General features: G+C 40.1%; 2 protein-coding genes across 2 annotated transcripts; both read right to left on the bottom strand.

Annotated features, from left to right (window-relative positions):
- Positions 1-2,327: 2,327 nt before the first annotated feature.
- Positions 2,328-8,081, bottom strand: c1galt1lb (core 1 synthase, glycoprotein-N-acetylgalactosamine 3-beta-galactosyltransferase 1, like b; the record flags this gene model as incomplete). The annotated part of the gene is made up of 3 exons (XM_079218741.1): positions 2,328-2,639; positions 3,746-4,410; positions 7,862-8,081. 3 exons carry the CDS (start codon positions 8,079-8,081, stop codon positions 2,328-2,330), a joined length of 1,197 nt encoding a protein of 398 aa, XP_079074867.1.
- A 1,028-nt stretch (positions 8,082-9,109) lies between these two features.
- os9 (OS9 endoplasmic reticulum lectin) lies at positions 9,110-20,498 on the bottom strand (the record flags this gene model as incomplete). The annotated part of the gene is made up of 15 exons (XM_079217869.1): positions 9,110-10,401; positions 11,310-11,419; positions 11,881-12,048; positions 12,460-12,661; positions 12,781-12,984; positions 13,107-13,189; positions 13,492-13,552; positions 13,799-13,914; positions 14,008-14,163; positions 14,473-14,674; positions 15,818-15,916; positions 16,579-16,655; positions 16,736-16,799; positions 19,701-19,883; positions 20,331-20,498. The coding sequence occupies 15 exons, from the start codon at positions 20,496-20,498 to the stop codon at positions 10,264-10,266; spliced, it is 2,031 nt and encodes a 676-aa protein (XP_079073995.1). The 3' UTR covers positions 9,110-10,263.
- Between the last annotated feature and the right edge of the window lie 2,247 nt (positions 20,499-22,745).

Below are 22,745 nucleotides of genomic sequence, written 5' to 3'. Positions count from 1 at the left end.
TTTCCATTTTAATATAAAGAAAACAAACTGAACATGCTCTGTGCTCATGTACAGAAGGAAACAGAGTGCAAACACGTTTTTTTTTTAAAAGGCATTACCTCACACATTTTAAGTGGTTAAAAAGAAAAACAGCAATTATAAACACTCAAAAGTGCATTCAGTTTTTACTTAATCTGTTCTGTCTGAATCACCACTGAATCCGGTCTGATTCCTGAAGCCAGTTTCTGTATTTGGTAATTACTACATCACCCACAAAATCAATTCTTTGTTCGGTTACAAAGTAATAAAGGAACGGTTATGAATGCTTTTAAATATGCACAATGTACAAACTAAAAACCCAAAGGTCTGATCCATCCAGAATGTAAGAATTACACAACATTGTAGAAACAAAAAAATGAGAGAAAGATTCTTGCTCTTTGAAAAAACGCTGACATGAACAAGTCATCCGCTGGCTTTCCCAAAGGCCACATTCATTACATTGGAAGGATTCAATAAAATTATACTCCATCTGAAAGCGTCACTCTCATCATGGTAATGTCACAGTGCAAAGTAATGTGTGCAGCTGAGGAATCATACAATCTCAAATTGACAAGGCACAAGCTGATGAGCCCACTCGGGAGAGATGAAGGGAAATGTAAAGTGTGCGTGTCCAGTGGAAGGTTCAGGAAGCACAGGTACGAGTTAGAGAAGTCTGAGGTTCATTTCAATGAAATAATTATATTTGAACAACTATTTTCTCATCTGGCTGAAGGTGTATTCCAGATCAATATTACTTGAGGGTGGAGCACAAACATCCTGAAAGTATGCAGTTCACTGAACAACAAAATTACCTGGATTGATGCCAATATCATCAAAACAAGTGCCAAAATACTGTGTGTCCATTATCATCTCTCATGGAAATCTTTGGCTGGTCATTTCGACTTTTAATTTTTCCATTTAAAAGCATCAGGTTCACATCAATGTATGTATATTAGTCATAGAGAAATATAAATGCATCCAAACAATGGTTTCCTGCTAAAAGTAACTTTATATCTGTTATTGGGGGCTGGGGGGGTTTAAGACCTAGCTTTGGGAGAAGTATGGATATGACGTGTTTGACTTTTTCTAGTCCAATAACACTTGATTAGGCTGCAAGATCACAGCTGAATGAGCCTTTACTTTCACAATAACATTTATGTAGCTGAAACAATAAGTCGATTCATCAATTGGGGAATCCACAGAAAATTTACATGCAACTATTTTGATAATCCATTAATTGTCTTTTCTCAACCAATCATTCACATAGGTCCAGTTTCTTAAGAGGATTTGTAATAAGTAATACATTCATAATTTTTCTGTTTTTCATTGTTGGTCATAACACACTATTTGAAGGCTTTGGGAAATCTTAACGGTCAATTGGGAAATCGTAACTTTTTCCTGACATTTGTATGGACCAAACAATTAGTTCGTCGAGAAATGTATTTGGAATTAATTGCAAGATAATTCAGTTCTGGAAAAAAATATATTAGTTAGTTGCAGTCCTAGTCATGGAAATACAACTTATTTGAAATAAATACAATACTTTTTTTCCTTCTCTGAGCTATTGCAACATACAATCAAATAAAAAGGATTAAGTCCTCCACAGATCGTGTGTATACCTGCCTATATCGTGAAAATACTTCTGAATGCAGAAAACTTTGACATGGAAACAAGTTAATTACAGTATGCTCAAAAGAAATGCCTGGTGACAAATGGGTGTTTGATTAATGTACAAGGGGAGGCACTTTCATTTAAATTTCATTTTAAAAACGTTATCCGACTGCTGCTCTGTCTGATCAGCTCTTGAAATATATTGACTAACAAGGCATATCATCTGTGTGAAATTAAGTCAAACCACTCCAGCAAACCACAAGCTACCTCGCTGTAGAGACTGCAAGGTCAAGTTGTTTTGGTGGATTTGCAATAGTCGAGAAAAAGATAAAATATTTGACAAATCTAATTTAACTGGCTCTGGAACTTACTAGGTTCATATTGATTGATAAAGGTGCTTTAATTCATTAACAATTGAGTGAAGAGGAAAGCCATTCCCAACTTCTAAATATGTTCAGTTGTAAAACCACCTTAAAAAAAAAAAAAAAAACTGAAAAATTAGGTCATAAATCACCTCTATGCCTTGAAACCAGTCTTGCAGTCGCAATTCACATTAGCAGCAGTTCTTGAGAAACACACTTGAGTGTGGGGGACATTTCAAATCAAAGTGGACTTATTTTTCTACTTATGTAAAATTGGGACCGAAGATTATCAGAATGAATAAGCAGTTTCCTTCACACACCCACACAGTCAAACTGTTATTTGCCTGATGGAACAGCAGGAGGGTCCTTACCGGCAGCAGGAGGGGGATCTACACCCTGTCTCTTGTCAGTCCTGGAGGGATCATCCCCCTCGCCTTGCCCTTTCTCCTGAGAAGTAAGCTCTTTTTTTTCTTCTGCAGCAGCCCGGGAACTTGACTGCTCAATATTGTACCCTAGCGGGGTGGGGGGCTGGTAACGATATCTGTAGCCAAAGGCACGCAGGTGATATGTGTAGTACTCCAATAAATACATGTGTGAAGCGTCTACATAGTGGAATGACACGGACACGTCCGAGCAGCAGTTTGGTCCCTGAGGAAAAAGAGAGTATGTGGTTACACAACAATTAAGAGACAAAAGGCCACATTAAGAATGGTTAAGCCTTCATTGTCACTGTGGCTTTACTGGTTCGACCACACACTTTGTTTACCAGGGCAAATGTAGGGGAGAGTCGAGGCATTTTTTTAAAGCTTTTTTGAGCCTGATCAGATACTTTGTTTTACATCGGATGTCAAACACGTGTTTTTTACTCGCAAAGCTTTCATGCACATCAACGAGTGCAGCCACTCAACTCTTCAAGTCTCTGCTGTCTGTCCCTGCTCTGTTCTGCTGAGCTGCGTGTGTCAGAGCAGTGGTGAAACACCACACACACACCAAATAACAGCAAAACGCAGTATGAGACTGTTTATTTATGGTATTTACCTAATTGATGTAATCCTGTTACATTTTAGCTCGGTGAGTATCTTGCATTTTGCAGTCATCTATTCATCCGCAGACTTACAGACAGCAATGGAGAGCCAACGACAACCACACTCACTGCAAGTGCAACAAAAGCACTGCAAGTTAAAAGCCAATAAGAGTAATTTGTTAATGTGATTTGTGCAAAAGATTTACAGTTAGAATACAGTCCATTCAGGTAACTTGGGAAAAAGCTGCACTGATGTAACAAACACTCGAGGACACTTTCACAGTGACAAGGCCAATAAAAACACATAGTGCATTTGTTATTTTTACTTTGTGCAAAATGATAATAATAAACATTAAGAAACAGATTGGGTGTGCCGGGATTGTTTTTCTTAATGCAATGCAGAGCTATTTAATTGTTAAGGATAGACGTTGGATTGATTAAATAACTTTAATGTAGCCTACTTGAAGTGTGCACTATGCAGCTGTATTACCTAGGAAAATAGAAGTATCTGATCAGAACATGGTATCGGCTGATACTCAATATTAAATCTTTTAGGTCAGGATTGGGAGAAACAAAAATGGATCGGTGCATCCCTTTTAACAAGCATATAGTTGTCCGTCTTAAGCTACCAAAAATGACAAAGTGCCTTTTCAAAACAGCAGTGTTGATTATACTAGTGTAATACCACGTCAACAATAAAGAGAAAGTACAGAATGTTTGCTGCACTTGCCTCTGAGATTGGGTAGTAGCAGTAGCTCCAATACCAGAAGCTCTTGGGAAACTTGGCAGTGAGGTGCTGCTCAGGGACAAATGGGTGAAATGTCTCCCTGTGCACAGTGTCTCTGGAGTCCCCTGCCAGCACTCCAACTTTCTCCATGCACTGCCCCATTGCCAGGTCCTCTACAGAGGTAGTGTGAGTGCAGAGTTTGCTTTTAAATCCTTCAACAAATCGCCGCAGAGCCTCTTTGCTCAACACATAGCCCGCGCCGCCACTCATGTAGCCCTGCTTGGTGTAGGGCTTGAATCTTCGGCCAAAGTAAATCGGCTCTTCCGGCGTGTGGTTCGAAAGAACCCAACGCAGGTTGTCTACAATTACGTAGGTGTCGTCATCTGCCTTAAGAAACCAATCCGCCTCGTTGCTGTGATGCTCGTAGGCATAATGGAAGGCCCGGATAGTTTTCCAGTAGAGCTGGTCTCTACCCTCCTTTGTACCTAAGCCCACCGTGGGGAAGTCAGGGTCATCCACGGAGCTCATGAAGACCACAACATTGCAGTGGCGACTCCAAGTAGACTTCACATGCCGAGCCTTCTTCTCCAGGTTGTTGGGTCCAGTCATCACCCAGCAAAGAATGCGCACCTTTTTGTATAGTTCATCAGCCAGGCTGCTATCCTCATCTAGTAAGGAAATACAAACATGAACATAACATTTTACACTGTAATCACGCCATGATAAACTGTAACAATATCCAATCATACAATAGCTAATATAATATACTGTTGAAAGGGAAAAGACAAAATTCAAAAGATCATCATAAATCATAAAATGGGGTTTAAGATGAACTAATAGGTATCAGAAAATTAACTGAAATTCAGTGAAACAATCATCAAAAATAAGAATTTGGTCAAACTGGATCCAGTCCACTTTCCGTTCCAACCAGAGTACACATACAAGGTATTTGTATTGATCAAGTGTCTGTACTTGATCAATAATCAGGTTAACCAGAAAAAACTGGATACAGGGTAATTGAGCTTCTGCAAACAGATTACTCCTATAGGGGACAGTCTCTAGCAATGCTAAATTGTGAACAATTTTTTCACTTGCTGATTTCAACAGAGTTGTGTTCTTTTCGGTGAGAAACTTTAATAAACATAGTGGTTTTAAGGAGATGTACAGATTATATACAGAGATATTACATAGCAATATAAATTAGATGTTAAAGAGGGAATTATTTATGACGCGTTTAACTTCCCAGCACACTAAATAATTAAGTACTAACTTACTTTTAAATCAAGTGTTCTCTAATCGTTTTAATTGTGTGCTCTTATGCAAATAACTGCTATATATGATAATAAAATAAAAAGATATATATATTTTTATAGATAAGTATAATATCCTTATTTACCTTTGATGGACATGAGAAAAGATACATTTACTCTGTGTACAAGTTATTTCCTTGTGTAAAAGTTAGCTTCACTTACAAATAGTATAGATGAATGGGTATTTTTTGGCCATTGACTATTTTTCATTCTTTTCTGTGCAGATGAGACAATAGACTTGTATTAATGTGTGCGTATGTTTGATTTTATACTGAATGTAAAATTACTGTAAATGTCTGTTTAAGTGTAGATTGTGAAATGGGAGAGAACAGTCTGTCCCACCTCCACCACATTCCTCGTGTGCAGCCACCAGCTGCTTCTCTGCCTAACACCAGGTGGAGACCAACCTAGGAATAAGGGCCTCCACCAATGCAATCATACCCACCACACACACACACACACACACACACACACACACACACACACACACACACACACACACACACACACACACACACACACACACACACACACTATCTGAGAATAACATTTGTATATTATCAGCGTTGGAAATACACGAGGGCAAAACTGCCCCTAAGAAAAATAAGTTTGCCCCTGATATCACTAGGAGAGGGGCAAAAAATGATAAAATAATAATTATGATAATTTGAGGAACTCGTCAAAAACATCGTAGCATATAAGACCCGGTCCAGTTGCCATAGAATGTTTTAGATTTTCGCCTTGACTGATGTTGCGTGTGCGGAGTTCGGCTTTTGGCAAAAAGCTAAGGTTCGCCGATTCACGCCTGCGCAAGCGCAGGCAGCAGGCTCATTTTGGGTACAAGACACAAGCACTTTGGCTTCTTTCTATTGAACCCGGAGCAGGAGAGCTACTCCGGTGCAGGAGAGCGAGTGCTGCAGTCTTCACCCTGGGAGCGTTTCAAAGACGCTCTGCTTTTCATGCCACATATTGGTCGACTCTCTCTGTCCGCTAGTGTAAGTGGCTCAGCGCTCACCTGTGTGTGTGTGTGTGTGTGTGTGTGTGTGTGTGTGTGTGTGTGTGTGTGTGTGTGTGTGTGTGTGTGTGTGTGTGTGTGTGTGGCTGAGCGCTCACCAGTGTGTGTGTGTGGCTCAGCGCTCACCGGTGTGTGTGTGTGTGTGTGTGTGTGTGTGTGTGTGTGTGTGTGTGTGTGTGTGTGTTTGAGTGGCTCAATGCTCACCTGTGCGCGCACATGTGTCTGTGCACATCGGGGCGGAACTCCGCCGTGCGCGATATCGAGAGCAGTGAAGAGTTGTAAACGTGCGACCATAGAGACAGAAATGACATGCCGTTGTGTAGATAAGATCAATAACATAAGGCCGTTTAGTTTGTTTAATAACAAAACAAGGTTCTTTGGGAAAGGGAACACTGTGAGCCTAAATAAGTATATTTATTATTTAGAACAAAGGTTAAATGTTATTTCACAAGTTTAAAAAATGCCCCCATTTTTTTTAAATGCCCCTGGATTTCAGACAGTGGGGGCAAAAATTGCCCCCTAAAAAATATGTAAATGTCCTACCCTGTATATTACACTATTTTTCCAAGGCAAAATCTTTCAAGCATCAAAACTATTTTCATTCACATGAGTAAAGGTATGTTTTTACAAGAGATTTGATTAATAAATAAAAAAACTTAAACTTTTCAGCTTGAGGGCCAACTTCTGTCTTTACACAATACTCTAGGAAAAAAATAAAGGCTCCGTTATAGTTAGAGCGGATATTTTTCGACAAATATTGATGTAAAAAACATGGGTAATTGGGTATCATGTTTTATGCAAGTACCACTACACGGGTGAATTTAAGAAGACGTAAAAATCGAGAAATTGCCTTTAAGATCCAGATGGTTTTAAATAGGATACCCCACACCAGGCCATGCCACAAACACATCAGCGTGAGAGCATGCTGCAGTTGAACAATAGGTAAAGACAAAAATGGTTCCCTTGAGAAAGACACACTCCAAATAAGTTGAGTAATTCTGATCTAAGCATTTCAAATATTTGTAAAATAGTACAATTTGTGATTTAAAAAAACATTTGAGAAGAGTTACTAGGATGTGAGAATTTGTTAACTAAAATCTATCGAACTGGATGTTTTAATAAAGGTCTTTCAAGATATTCTAAAAGTCTGACATGTCAGGGAAGAAAACCCTTTGAATCATGAACTTGTGTTACCGTTGTAGCTACAGTATTTAGGTATATGACACAAAAAGACTAGGGATATCACATCAATCAGTCAAAGCAATTATGAAAAAGTAAAATTGTGAAAGAATAAGTATGTTACAACTACAGCTTCTGATCGGCAGCTTTCTTACAACATGAGAAACAGTCCAAACTGATTCAAGCTTGTAGTCACTTCCATCACTACATAATTGCTGAAAAGGCCAAAAAGTTGCAGTAAAAATAACTGCCTGTTGTGTAGTGCAGTTGGTGATCCAATATGTGCATGTGGGTCTGACAGCGCAAGAGAATCTCACTTGTATTACACCGTCAGACAAAATTCATACTTGCAAACTATAATTTCTGTACAACTAAAAATAGTCTTATGTGAAATCTGTGGGCAACAGAAATTGAAAGTGACAAACTAACCTGCATTATTATTATTATTATTTTCTATCAGTGCAGATTAAAGAAGAAGTGAGTAGAGAAGAGGAATAGTCTATAAATAGTCTGTTGCGTAAAGAGTTGGGTGTGAAGAACAACTACACTGTGAACTTCAATACACGAACGGGAATCAGTATTGTATATGTCTAATTTTATAGATGTCAGCGTTACCTGTGTGATGAGGGTGCTTCAGGTTGAAAAGAGCAGACCTGTCCTTCTTCCATATTGTCCTCTCTTCCTCAAGCTGGTGGTCATGAAGTTGGTCGGAGCTGCTGGCCTGCTGCGCCGACAGGGTCCTCTCAAAGCACACCTGCCGCAGAAACACGTACAGCGTGAAGGTCCCCACAACGAAACCCGCGCAGAAGGAGAACCTGGATCCGAGGGCCTTCATGCTGGACCCGCTGTCTCTCAGTCAGTCGTTCAACTCGGCAGCTGCTGAATAAGACCGTGAAGGAGACAACATGGACACGCGTTTCACTACGACAGTTCTCGAGCTGTACACTTCCAAGACTCCTCGCTGTGAGCACACACAGTGTCACTGCCTGTTTAAGGTGGGGTTTAATGGGACTCACCAGCAGTGTCGCGTCCACCATAGCAACTGGGTTGCCCCGCTACTCCATGAGAACAGGACACGTAACGCTACACTTTGTAAAAGAGAAAGCTGAGCCCGTTTTAAACACGACGTAGCGGTTTTCCTGGACGATAACGTAGCTCAGCTAGCCACAATAAGATGTGGCTAACGGTTACCGTGACGAATCTGCGAGTGTGCTAACGTTCACCTAAACACCAGCTTAACAATATATCCGGCAGAGAGAAAAAAACGACTTATAATCGAGGTTATTGGTCGTCTGCTGGCCTTGTCGGGGTCCGTTGATGTGCTCGACGCCGTTATAACGTTAACTTCGGTGCTACGTCAGCGGTGCTCCCAGTTGTGTCAACATAGTGTGAACTAACGGACACGTTACAGTTACTCAGCTGACGGACAGATCCGGACGAGTTTTCACTGTTGGCGGGACAAAGCCCGGTAGTCTGGTGGAAATAACGCCGCAAAAACATTAACAAAAACCCCGATGTGAAATTGTTTCAAATCGCTGCTTCAACTATACTAACTTATGGGAGTCGTTTTCCGTTCAGAAGAAACAGCTTTTTCCGGTCAAGTCGGGTTATTTCAAAAGAAAAGCACAGGCGCAAATAAATATACAGGTGCAATATTACTTAGCAAACGTGGTTTTATTTAATTTTTTTCCACATACTGCATTTTGTTTATTTCTCCTTGATAAAAAGGTATCTGATTTATAAACATTTATTAACTTTGGGGTTTCCATCGCATTGCGATACAGGGGCCCGAGATCAGATAAGACCATGAAGGGTGCATAACAATGCAAGAACAATCACAATTCTTTAAGAAGACAAGTCCAGTTTGACCAAGTAAAGGAACGCACCGACACGCATCCCGAAACATTTATTTTCCTGCTTCCTTATCTGATCTTGAGCTTCTTGATACTGGCTTCTTTGGGAACAAACGCCTAAAGCGACCACATTTACTCGGGTAACTCGAGTCTAACTTAATTTGTGCTAATATACATCAAATCAATTCAAAAACAGAATTATGTACACGTTGAGTTCCAAGTAGTGACAATTATTCACAAATTATACAAAGTCAGCCCTTAAACACACCTCTGAAGAATCCTTAGAAAAGTTGTTTGTGGATTCATTATTTGGGTAAACTGAATCTGATTGACATTGTAGGGTTATTTCTCTTCCTTTGCTAAATCAGGGTAAGTTAAATTATTGTCAGAAATTAAAGTACAAACATATAAGATGTATCGTCCTAAACGTGTTTAACACGTGTAAAAGTGTTTTTCTTTTGGATCCATTTAACAGTACGACAATCCAAAAGAAACAGACACTTTTGTGAAACAATTTTAAATTTCTGGGTTTACACAAACTTTTTCTGAAGATATAAAGTGCCACAGCATGTGTACAAACACTTCTGTAACATACAGTTGTTTAATCTAATCACCAAATGCAGCAACAAACCCCTCTTAACAGTATTTGTCCTTTGTTTTTCATATCCAAACACAATCATACTTTTGAGTAAACAGTAAATTGAACAACCTGTTTAAACACTCCTTTAGTTTGTTGAGGCATGCACAATCCCCCCAGCTTTCTTTTAGATGTAAGAACTCCTTTGTCAATAACATATAAACACAAATGCAAGTAATAATGCAACTGTGGACACAGTGTGTCACTGACAACTTCAGAACTAGATGCAAATAGTCAGTTGATGTCACACAAAAAAAAAGTACCATCTTTCAAAACTGAATCCCATCAAAAAGGGGAAAATGCATAACTTCCTTCAACTGCACAGTACAGCTGAGATGTTGCGGGATCATCGTGCAACATATAACTGGTGCCTACTCCAGACACATATTGCCTATTCAAGACACACAGACACATTTTCTGAATGTGCAAACAGGTGAGTAGATATTATCCACCAGGTTTAATAGCATTTGAATAATTGAGGCTCCCTCCACAGGAGTTCACCGTCACAACAGGTGCACTGAATGAGCTCATGTGTCCACGTCATCTGAGTCAGAGGTGCTGGATGACTGGGACTCCTCCTGGGACTCTCCCCACACAAACCTATAGTTGTTCTCCAACTCCTGCTGCCTCTTTTGCTCTTTGTAAACCTCTTCTGTGCCTCCAGTCTGTAAGATGGGGAAACAATGATGTGATTAGAAATAACCACCTTTATGATTGTATGTTTATATAACTTTTGGAAAATTAAAGTATTATATGTGTCAAAGTCCTTGACATTCGGATATGCTGAATGTCAATGACAAAACACACATGTTTTCTAGACAGTGTGGCAAAGGTTGAAGAGAAGTGTACTTGTGGGTGGTGAAGTGGGTTTCAGTGAGGAGGAAAAAACAAAACAATACAATAATCACACTAATTAAACGGCTTCATTGTCTGTGTGAAATAGCCACTCTGCTTCCTTTCCTTGCAGGTTAATGTTTTATCTCGTAAAAAATGAATTAATATTGTATGATGTTAGATGAGGGTGTTTAGGCAAGGTAGTTCAACTCTACGATAAAATGCTGCACAAAACCCTGTAGACCTATCTCAGCAAACCTGAAACCCACTGGTCGTTACTTTTCCCTCATATATAATATTTTTTGATATACCATATGTCTCTTCTCACAAGGGTTACGGTATTGTAGCAATTTAGATTAAGTTAAACAACCATGTGGTTGCGGAGATAACCACATGTTTTTTGTTTTTTTTTCCCGAGAATAGGGGGGGGGGCAGTCTGACAGTAACTCCCGGGACACTTTTTTTCCCAGTCCGCACCTGATGTGGACACACGTCAATCAAGGCCTTGGTATAAAACGCACGGGCCGCCACTGAATGTTCGTAAACATGGTCTTTTATGTGGACCCAAGGAAGAATTGTTACAACAGTAAGAGGTATTCAAAAGTAAATAAAGGCAGGATTGAATTCAGTATTCAGCTAACTCTACAGCACACAGCTGCTGGTAACCACAGTATTGTGTGCATAAGTCACACCCAGAATGATCCAAATGAACCGAATGAAAAGTTACTTCTCAAATTACCAGGAGATTTATGAGGAGCTCCCTGAAGGACTTTGTATCTTCTTCAGTCAGCCACTGATCACCTGTCTCTTCTGCATTCTTTCGCGTCAAGATCTTCACCTCAATTTTACCTTAAAAAAAAAAAAAAGAACAGGGGAAAAGGCAGGCTTGCCAATTAAACTCATGTACTTCCAAGTGGCTCCGAACAAATAATCATAATGAAGCATGATTAACACAACTGTGAGTGAAAAAGAAAGGACGCACATGGACACACCTTTCACTTCCCTTTAAGATAAGCTTCAGCTAGCTGCTGTCAGAGATATTTTTATATTCTTCTTTAACGTATTACGTAATGGGTCCCTGGTCTAATGTCTAAACCGTTTCTCCCTCTTAGCATACAGTATGTGTTTAATTGACACCCTTCATACTATTAGCATGTTAAGCATTCTTTGAACAGCTTAACCTGGGAAAAACCTAAATCTTACAGTAGTATATGTTTTGACAAAGATGAGAGGAGAAGTACAGTTATGCTCAAGATAACAGATAGAAGAGAGAAAAGGCCATGAGTGTTTCGGGCCCTCCACCGTCATACCTTCTGCTTTCAGTCCTGCTCTCTCTAGCTGTTCTTTAACCACGTCCTTTATGTGCTGCCACTGGGGGTCTCCTTCTCCCATCTCCTGAACTTTGACCTCCCCATCAGGGCTGCCGCCCGTCTTATACTTAGTAATTTTGATCTTAACATGGTCGTCAGCTGCTTGGTCTGGGGTGACGAGACAAAAGAGGGACAAACAACACAGTTCACCTCAAAAACCTATCAGCAGGGCCACAGGATGGAGGTGAGAACCAAGATTTTGTATTCCAAAACTCTTATAAGCATTACATTTCTGCACTGTCATCGATTCATAATACTGTGAATGATTTTGATTTGAAAATCACCCACAGATACAGAATTGGCAGCAGATGAAAGACTATTAACTAGCCAATAGAATTAAAAATGTAAATCTGAAAACATAAATTCTCTGTGGATAACTGTGTGTGTGCATCTATTCAGGGATGAAAGAGGTCACAACAAAGATCTACTCCACATATGAATGAAATATGACAATGATGGAGGTGGACACAGAGTTAACAGATATGAGCGTGACCACAGAGGGGCAGGGGGCCCGGTTACCTGGCTGCTTTGGGGCCAGGCTGGGGCTGCCCCTGGTGGGGTCACTGGCTCTCTGAACTCCTGCTGTTTGCTGCTCTGGGTCCTGGACATCTTTCTCCTCCAAATGATCAAGTAGCTTGTCCAGCGTCGTCTCCAGTGCCTGTGTTGCTTGAGTCCGATCAAACTCCCCTTTCAGGCCTTCTGTCTCCAATTCCTGCTGAGCCTAAAACATAAGAGAAGACAATCACATTAAAACATTCTTACATTATTCCATTTTGGTTGAATAACATGTGAATACATCAATCTTCATGTTGAAATTACACATTGTCTCTAGTCTGAAACCTCATTTATAATGTTGTCAAACTCCTTCTGCATTTCCTCCTTTATCTCTTCAATCTTATCAGAGTTCACGGAGAGGTCGACCATCTCATCCTCGAACTCCTGTAGTAGGCGTTCATCTTCATCTTTCTCTTCCTCGCCAAGCTTCTCTGTTACCCTGCTGCTTGTCGGATTCTCTCCTCGACTTTTGACCTGGTTTTGTGCTTTCTAAAAAAAAAAACAAGGCAGCATTGAATTGGAATACCCATACACTGCAAAGAAAATATGATAAGAAATATATTCCAACAGGGGTACAAAAAAGTATCCTTGTAATCTTGGCGAGTACTGACCTTCCTGTTACTCTCTTTGAGATGTTGGACAAATTTCATCAGGTCTGCTGGGTCAGTGATAATTTTAAAGTTAAATTTTTCAACTGAAAGACAATGTGAAGAAAGAAACGTCTTAACAATGAACAACACACACACAAAAAAGTACAATTTGAATCTTTCAGTTCGCAAATCAAAGAATTTAACGGCATATACTTAAATAAGAAACTGCATTTCTATCAATCTTGTTTGAGGCTTCGTAAAGCAGCAGGACATTGAATGATCATGAATGGCATTGTTCTCTCTTGTGTGCGTGTGTGTGTGTGTGTGTGTGTGTGTGTGTGTGTGTGTGTGTGTGTGTGTGTGTGTGTGTGTAATAGAGAAGCTGAGGGGCAACAAATTGTGATACCTTCATCACCATCATCCATGACTTCATTGTCTGTAAGTGAGTTATAGTCATCATCTGCTTCCTGTGCGTAGAAAACAAAATCACGTTAGAGTCGTGAAGTGGTGAAGGAATCAACCTACATCCTCTAGCAGTTGGGATCTTAGAAGTTAATCTGTGAACATGTATTCTATTAATATCAGATTAAAACTACTACAAAGCTTCTCCACAAAAGATAATCAGCATTTTGACATTAGCAGTGTCTTTCATTTACGCATTTATAGCATCGCTCATTAAAAGGGAAAACAGATTCCAAGACGTATTTCTGTACCTGATTCTCCTGTTGAGAAGCAGTTGTTTTTGAAGTGCCTGGCTTTGTAACTCCCTCCCAGAAGTCAGAATCTTCTTTCTCCTCGGACCCGACGTCCTCAGATACATCAGCAGTATCTGTCTCAAAATAAAGGCACACACAAGTTAACATTGTGTGTGATGGACATAAAAACGCATTGGACACATTACTTTTTTTTTTTTAAAACACACCTTTTGCATCTAAATGGCTCAGGTCATCACTGGGTGCAGGTGATGTCTCTTCTGCTGTTACTTCCACTGCACCATCTGCCCCTTTATTACCAGCTAACATCTCATCAAGACTCCTCAGCTCCTCTGAGATCTGCTCTACTTTACGCTTTGTGTCCGCTGGGAACAGGCCGAGGAGGAAGAGGAAGGGAAGAGGGGAGGGAAAGAAACAACATAGTCATATGAGATATTTCTTATTTAAAATTAATACTGAATATTTCATAAATCAATCACCTATTCAACAACAAATGAGTGAATGAAATAAGTTGTACATTTTACAGCTTCATCTTCCTATCTGATATCACCATCCCACTTTCAAATGCTCCTTTCCCACATTATGTCGTCCTCCAGTCTCCTGCTTCAACAGCACATAACATTCAATTATGAAACGGGACTCTCTCCAAATGATCTTCACTGTAGTTAACTTACAGACTTGAGCCTTGACGTAATCCATGTACTGTTGGGCACTTAGTGCTGGCTGGCACACAATACTCTGTGGCTTGGCAGTAGATGGTGGTTGCAGGAATGGATGCTGGCAGGTACGACTGGTGTGAACTGTCAGCACATAGCGGCACGACTGAGGCTCATCCACTCGGGCAATGTAGTCACTTGAGCCTTCTTCACACACAAACTGTAAATAAAAGAGTAAAATTAGAAAACCGGTTCCTGAAGAAATTGCGGTTTCGATGCTGGATACTGTGAAGCTGATGCTACCCTGTATTGATGGCTAAATGTGTAAGAAGAAGGTTAAGTAGCAGGAATTGTGGAAAAAGTGGGAATGTCATTGAAAAGTTGAATCATACCAACAGTGTTAAAGTGATGTGGAATATTTTAGCTTTTTCTTAAAATGTGACACTAAACTGCATGGCTTTAATGTGCAAGTCGTAAGAATTGTTGAAAACAGAGAGACAGATTCAGACATTCCACGAGTAGGTTGTATGATAGGGAAATGTCCTTTGACTGTAAATGTCCAAGTGAGTGAGTGTGAAGGTTCCTGTCTGTGTGTTCAACTGCACTCATTAGCTCAGCACAATCAGCTGTGTTTGTCTAGTAGGCCAGAACACTGATAAAGCTTGCCGTCCTCCAAAAAATGTTTGGTGGCTGTTGACATCAGTGCTTATGTGGCAGGTGGTTCATGATTCTCTCACTTTCAGGCTCCTACGGCAAAATGTGTGAAGTCTGTTTGCTTTCACGGCTACATTATTTGAACAAACAAAGTGGGAATGGGAGCATGTTAAAGATCATTAAGCAAACATTTCGGCTACTTAATAGTACGGGAATCAAAGGTTGCCATGGTGATGGTATATGCTAAATTATTCCTCGGTTAGACAGGTGCAGAGAGTTTTAGCTGGGGCGCACATTTCACACCCGTGCTTCCCAGGCAGAAAATGTAAATATTTTACGTGAGGATTTAGGACCCTCTGATGAACACATTGTGTGAAATTTGTGTGTAGTTTTAGAATATGTGAGCGGGTTATAAAATTGGTACAGCTTGCTGAATTTGGAGTCAGTTAACATGAGAGCCTATGCGACAGTTGGTTAGAAATCCTCTCACTTTCAGGCTCCAAAAATGTCCCGACATTTTGACCTGCATTTATGCATTTAGAGTGAAAATTGTGTGCAAGCGAGCAGGTTAAAGATATTTTTTTTAATTAAAACTCCCCTCCATGCTTCCAGTATTCACACAAATGAATGAGATGTGTCTCAGAGGTGACTTCTTTCGTGACTTCATAACCATTTTGGTAGTAATTCAAACTAAACTAAAATGTCTCACCCGGACTTCAGTCTCTCTGGAATTTCCATTTAGATCACACTTTGATCCATTTACGTAGGTCTGACTGTGGTAGCGCTTCAGCCGGTGCTGTTTGGAGGCCTAGGAAGTAAACGGGAAAAATATTTAACAAACTGATTTGCAATATTCTCATAGACTGCGTGCATCATCCAGAAGTAAATGAGGACTGATTTACAACTGTTTGTAATTGTAGCAATTACTAGCTCAAACTAGTGATCGACCAAATTGGGCTTCACTATGTCTTTGCCGGTTGTCTTTTGCTGGTAGTAATGTCCAATCAAAAACTGCGGCATCACAAGCTGTGACATCACCTCCAAAAATAACGGTTTTAAGTAAAGTTTACCAGATAATACTTTGTAAATGTAGGTATGCTTTTTTTTATTTATATAAAGATGGAGATAATGTGCGAGCTTAAAGAAAGTTGGTGGTTGTTGGCTTGGATGTATGAAATAAGTAGAGCTCAGCAATGTATGCATACTATAAAAAATGACAATGTATTTTGTTGGGAAATAAAGAGACAAAATTCCCATAATTTCTGCTCTACAGCCAAAATTAGACAGGGAGTTATCCAATAATGTGAAAATGTAAAACGAAATCATGAGGCATTCAACTGTAAAGTACCCATACAAGTACAAGGGTTCAGTTTATATAATTCAATCATGTATACTTTACTTTCTTTAATGTATACCGGTAATCAAAGAATGATAGAAAAATCTGCAACCACAACATGGAGGCAACTTTACCTTGGCTGTTTCATTGCCCCAGTCAAATTCAGATTCATAATAACCTAGGAAGAGAATGTCCCCTTTGATTTCTGTGTCTAAGGAAAGAAGAACAACATATGTCATCAAGTGATTGTCACTAAAAACATCTATTCAAAACAAGGAGGTAAGCCATTACCTTCAAGGTGGTACTGTCTGATATGTTGACCGTGGCAGAACTCATAAGTCCACCAGTCCTTCGTCTGCCGGAAACACAGACAGCAACATTGAATAAACAGTGTTTATACATTTTCCTTTCATCTAGGCTACTTGCTTAACAACAGTATCATTGATCTTCCCATTAGAACTCCACACACTCAAACAACTTGTATACATAGTGTTATGTTTTTGAACTGGTTAAACCCAGTAGGACGGCTTCCAACAGACTTTTCAACTCGTTGTATTGTTATTAGCTAAAACCACTGCGGTTGATGGCCGTTGATTGAAAATGTATGCAAGATCCAGGAACAGAATTAGGTTAGTGTGTGTGTGTGTGTGTGTGTGTGTGTGTGTGTGTGTGTGTGTGTGTGTGTGTGTGTGTGTGTGTGTGTGTGTGTGTTTGTGTCAAAAAGGAAATATCAATTTGCACATGAAAAAAAAACTATTGAAAAAGGATCAAAACACGCTTGCAGTCAATAAAAATAAATTTAAAAAATGACATTACAATCAGCTGGTGAGGAAAACATCCCCTCTCTGTGTCCTCTCAGCACGCACACGCACACGCACACAGTTGTTTTAACATGACAGGATTTCCTCAGGAAAATATTCAGCAGTTAGTCGTGATGCATCCAAGCTCATGATCACTTTAGTTAGAAGAACAATTGCCACACTTGTGAAATAAAAGTTTCTTCTGCTGTGTAAAACAGCACCTCCGCTCTTTTTCCACGACAGCTAATGTTGTATTTCACAAAAGTGTATTTATTTGTTATGATGGTGGTGGAGGAGGTCTTTGTTTCAGGCGAGTTGGTCCACCTCGGCTATAAAATACTGCGGAAAACCCGCATAAGAACTGATATGCGATCAGTTCTTTTGCGGGTTTTCCGCATCTCTCTTTGATGAGCTTCATTTCAGTGTAAAATATTCCCTTCATTTTAGACAGTCCTTCACACAGCCATGTATTTACAGGACCAAACTATACTTTCAACTTACGGTTGTATTCTTTCACCAACCAATCAACTTACAGTTTACATCCATGGCTGTCGAGGGCCTTACAACTCTGAAGGAAAGTAATAAAAGGTATTAGGTGTATTTTGTTTATGGATAAGTTTACTATATTGATGTATGATTCCAGTGAATAATTTCCAGTGAGAAATATTCCATCTTCACTTAGAGGCTATTTTTACAGAGGAGCACAGAGGATTGATAGAGAGCTTTGTCACCTGGTGCAACAATAATCAAAGCCATTTTGGATAATCCTTCTCACACTCTACAACGTGCTGTGGCAGATTGGCAGCTTGTTGTAGAGAGAAGGATGAGGGACGAGATAAAAGCCTGGGAGTTGTTTCTTATCAGAGTCGAGGGTCTAAGGATCGAGTTTGACATTTTTCAGTGATTTTTTTCGAAGCTTTGTTGTTCTGCTGTGTGTTTTATTAGTGCGTACGTTCTTTGAGAGAAACAAAACAGTCACATTCTTTCCATGTGTTCACATGTTCGGCTAATGAAGCTGATTCTAATAAAAGACAAAGCTGTAGCCATGAGAGTAGACAATACTTAAAATATCTCTCACACACACACACACACAGTGACAATCTTCCCTTTTGTTTCTGAGTTATTAGGGTGTTTGTTGTATAATAGCACCAATAGTGTGTCACTTTGATAATTTTCATGCTGACAGGATGTTGGTTGAGTTTACGTTGGTACTGTACCTACTTGTGTAGTTGGACATGAATAATTTATGTTGTATATTTTGAATATATCATTATCTGTGAAAAGTATGGTAAGTAACCACTTCCTGTTTTAACATCTTCTCAAGGTGCAGCACAGTCAGGTGGCTAAGTGGCTTGATTAACAGGATTGGGGCTTTACTGGAAAAAACTTGTTCCGAGTTTGTATCCAGATCGTGTCAAGTCAACTGTAGATTAATTTGTGACAAGTTGCTGTAGTGTACACACATCAAAACACAAAGAGACCACTCATGATCAAATGTCACTCCCAAACTGATGTTTGTCTGAAACTGCAAGAACTAATGAGAAACATACACATTAATGTTCTGCCATACACTTGAATAATACGACTGTGTTGGCTCACATTGCATGTGCTTTATCTGTCTCTGTATTTTGTGTGTTTTTTATGCACACTGCAAAGTTGACAGAAGTTGTAAACTTTTTACAGTTTCTGATGCTGTCCGCCTATTTACAATTATATATTTTTTTTTTACATGGTACAAGGTTGTTGTTTTTTTCATTAAATGTGACCCATTTGCAGGTGGGGCTGACATCTGTCTGTATGAATGAAGACAAAAAAAAATCTCTGACCCCTCTCACTGCCTTTGCTCTAGCTGATACCCTGTAAATCCCTGCCTGCCAAATTATTCAGTTTAAAAAAATAAAAATTCCCCACTGAACACATCTAACTAACCCTGACAGATAAACTGCACTTAACACTGTGTACTGTGAATTTCCATCTTGTGGTTGTATGTGGATGTGTTTAGATGTTCTGACACTGGACTAATCCACTATTCTGTACTGAAATACAATTCTACCGACCTCAGCCATGTGCTCGTTAAAAAGTGATTTATTGATTGACATAGCCTGTTTTGAAGGTTAAAAAAATGTCCCTCTACATTTTTGTGAATGTGCTATTTTCAGTGGGCAGACTCAATTCATTTTTGGATGTTACTTTTTTTCTGCACCTGTACCCGGTAGATGGTGGATTTCCTCAATAGCCCTGTTTATTACGCTGAAAAGTTAACTAAAATCGACAAAATAGCTTTCAATGTACAGTTACAATCACATACAACATTCACGTCCTCAAATATGGGTAGAGTGATCAGATTAAACTGATTTCTGGTGTTTCTTTGTGTAGTCACACATGCATTTGAAGCCATTTCTAAACAGCATAAGCATTTCACTGTTTGGATCTCATAGATACAGTTGAGAACTAACCTTTACTAGACACTGGGCATTGTGCATTGGAGTGAGTAGGTCAGGGATGTCAGGCCCAGTGTACCCTTGTGAGTCGGGCTCAGAGGCAGGGTCCTGATGAAACCTGACGGCCTGGGCTGGAAGTCGACACTCGTACACCTGCTTGTACTTGCTGGACACGATCATCACCTCTTCTGTCTTGGTCTGAAGGAGAAACACTTTTAAGCCAGCTGCAGTACCTTGCATACTATATATTAGCACATTAACGTTACTTGAGCTTATTAGATAAGGTTACCTGGTGTTGTGACTGTCTTTGTGGTTCGTCAATTACATCTAATGAAGTTGCAAGTAACTTAACTAACTAAGTGGAAGTGAGGAAGCTGAGATTGTGTTGTGACAGCTGTCAACGATGGTTGCTGCGTAGCTGACATGGAAATAACTTCAGCATTAACTCTTCCTGGTCAAACTTGCAAGAACATTGTACATTTTAACTCAGGATTCCCAACTAGATAACAAAGAGGTTGTTCGTTACCAGCGTGAGTAACATTAAATGCAGGTAGCATATGTCACGCCAGCTAAAGGCAGCGTTAGCCTAACATTACTTTCTAGCTAGCAAGCTAACTGTTAGCTTCCCCAACCACCCGCACTCACCTGGCCCAACATCACGGGGTCGGGAAGAATCTGAATCCCATATTTCATCTCATTCAGCTCTTCTAAATTCAAGAAGGCCGGGACACAGAGGGGACATGTCAACATGAAAACGTAACATCTCTTTATCCACCGTACCACAGAAGCAGCCATGATTGACTCTCTGCTCATGACAGCAACAAAACATAGAACTCCTGACATGGTGGCTGCGGATTGGTCGACGCGAGAAGCGCGGCTCTGTCATTGGCTTATTTTTGTGCCTGTCAACGGTTTTACAATTCTGGGGTAAATTAGTTTACAACACCGGCACAATGTGAATGGGCGGCGCCTCTGGCTTTGTGAGATAAAAACACATTCTTAAACAACGCACATATCGGCTGTCAACGTGTGTCCTTCCATAATAAACTCACGTTATTGCAGGCATGGGCATCAAATGGGCTAAAGCCATTTAGCCTCCAGTCTATGGCTCAAGCCAATTTGGCCTAGTTACAATCATGCGGAATATTTTCATATGTGGTAACACCACGTGTTTTTTCTGAGATGTATAAAGTCCACATTTTCTAACTATTTTATTGTTTTAACCACACTTTGGTACACTGAAATGTGATCTCCAACTGTGTGTCCAAATTGATTCCTGAATTTGCATATTATAGCCAGTATGGAGGCAGGCCGTTCAAAACACATCCTTGAAAAAAATGCTCTCCCACACATAATACCAGAGACCAGGCCTACGACATACATATGCAAAGACCCCGCACCCACCCATCTCCACACACACACACACGCACGCACACACACACACACACACACACACACACACACACACACACACACACACACACACACACACACAATCACACACCCACCCACACACATTATTGGAGATCCATGTTTATGAGCAGGGTCGAGTTGTTGTAACATATTTTTTGCAAAATAGCATGCATGAATTTCTCAGGATCCGTGCTTTCGTTCATGTGTGTTATCTGTGGCCGTCGCATGTCGGAGCTCTCGGATGCCGCCGCTCCGCTGATTGACCGCTGAGTGTGTGTTGAGGTGCGGCGTGCTCTCCGCTGCGCTGCTGCGGCTGCTGCTGCTGCAAGGGGAGCGTCCATCCACAGCCTGCAGTGCTGTTATGTGCGGTCGCCTGTTTGTCTCCTTGCCGCTCCATTTTTTCCCACATCTAATCCAATTTACAAGAACACAGAGGGACACATTTTATTAAGAGCGGCAACCTCCGTGCAGGCGGGAGGTGACACTGCTACACAGCGCGCCTTTGAACTGAGGTGAGCTCCTTTTCTTCTGATTTGGCTGCAATATGAATAGGCCTATCAATCTGTTTCTTGCACGACATTTTTCTCTCGGTATCTCCAGTTCTGGGTGAACATTTGACGGTTTCTCGACTAGACAAAACGTGAAGAAAAGACAGGCGTGAACCATTTCGGAGCCCCACAATGTGTTATGCATTATAACCTCGTTTTGGAGATGTGATTCAGCTTGTAAGGCACGTAGGCCGAATCGAATCAAGCTGTGAGTGAGTGTATGTTTTTTCCTCCCTTCCGTCTTATTCGCGAAAAGGAGGCTAATATAGGCCTCTCTCTGAGAGATCGTAAACTGTTTAATCTGCAGCCAGTTATGCTCGCTGGACAGATGATTACGTTACTGTGACATGTGTCGTATGTTTAAGGGATTCAGGCAGCACAGAGGAGTTGTTGATGCTGAATAAAATTGCAGTGATTTAATATTCAGAATCTGAATGAGCCATCTGTCACGCGCACTTTGGCAGGGGACCCACAGAGCTCTGTCCATATATCTAGCATATCCACCTTTTAGGTTATTAAAAACATAAACATCTAATACAGTTTCTTTCTGATAGGCCCGTGGACATTTCCACTTGACTTCAGATCATCTGTTCTCTCTCGAATATGTCTAAGGATGGTTTCACCACCACAGCTCTGGCTATAGCACTGGGTAATCCCATTAATGTAAAGAAAGATGGTTGATGATATTATTTTAAGAATGACTTCATATGCTTCCTGGTCGTCAGTCGTCATATTCTTTGTTTTGTTTTACATCAGGTTATAGCTTTAGCTGAGCGAGATATTATAGTCTGATCTTGGAGGTATGATCATATTATGTCATCGTTTGACAATCCGTGCTTGGAAATATATTAGTCTACTGTGGTAGACTAATATAATATATATTTATATATATTATATTAGTCTAACATGTTATATTAGTCTAGATAAACTAGTAAATTAGTCTAGATAAACTACCACATATATATACATATATATGTGGTAGTTTATCTAGACAAGCAAAATAATTCTGAACCTAAAGGCCTGGTTGTGAAGTGAATACAATCCTCTATTATTGCCCTAATTCGTTGTGTGTCCTCAATATCTGTTTTCATGTGATTTG

Source organism: Taurulus bubalis, assembly GCF_910589615.1.
Source record: "Taurulus bubalis genome assembly, chromosome: 5".
NCBI classification, from domain to species: Eukaryota; Metazoa; Chordata; class Actinopteri; order Perciformes; family Cottidae; genus Taurulus; species Taurulus bubalis.
The sequence above is the reverse complement of the archived record's forward strand: the minus strand, read 5'-3'. Positions and strand labels throughout refer to the sequence as shown.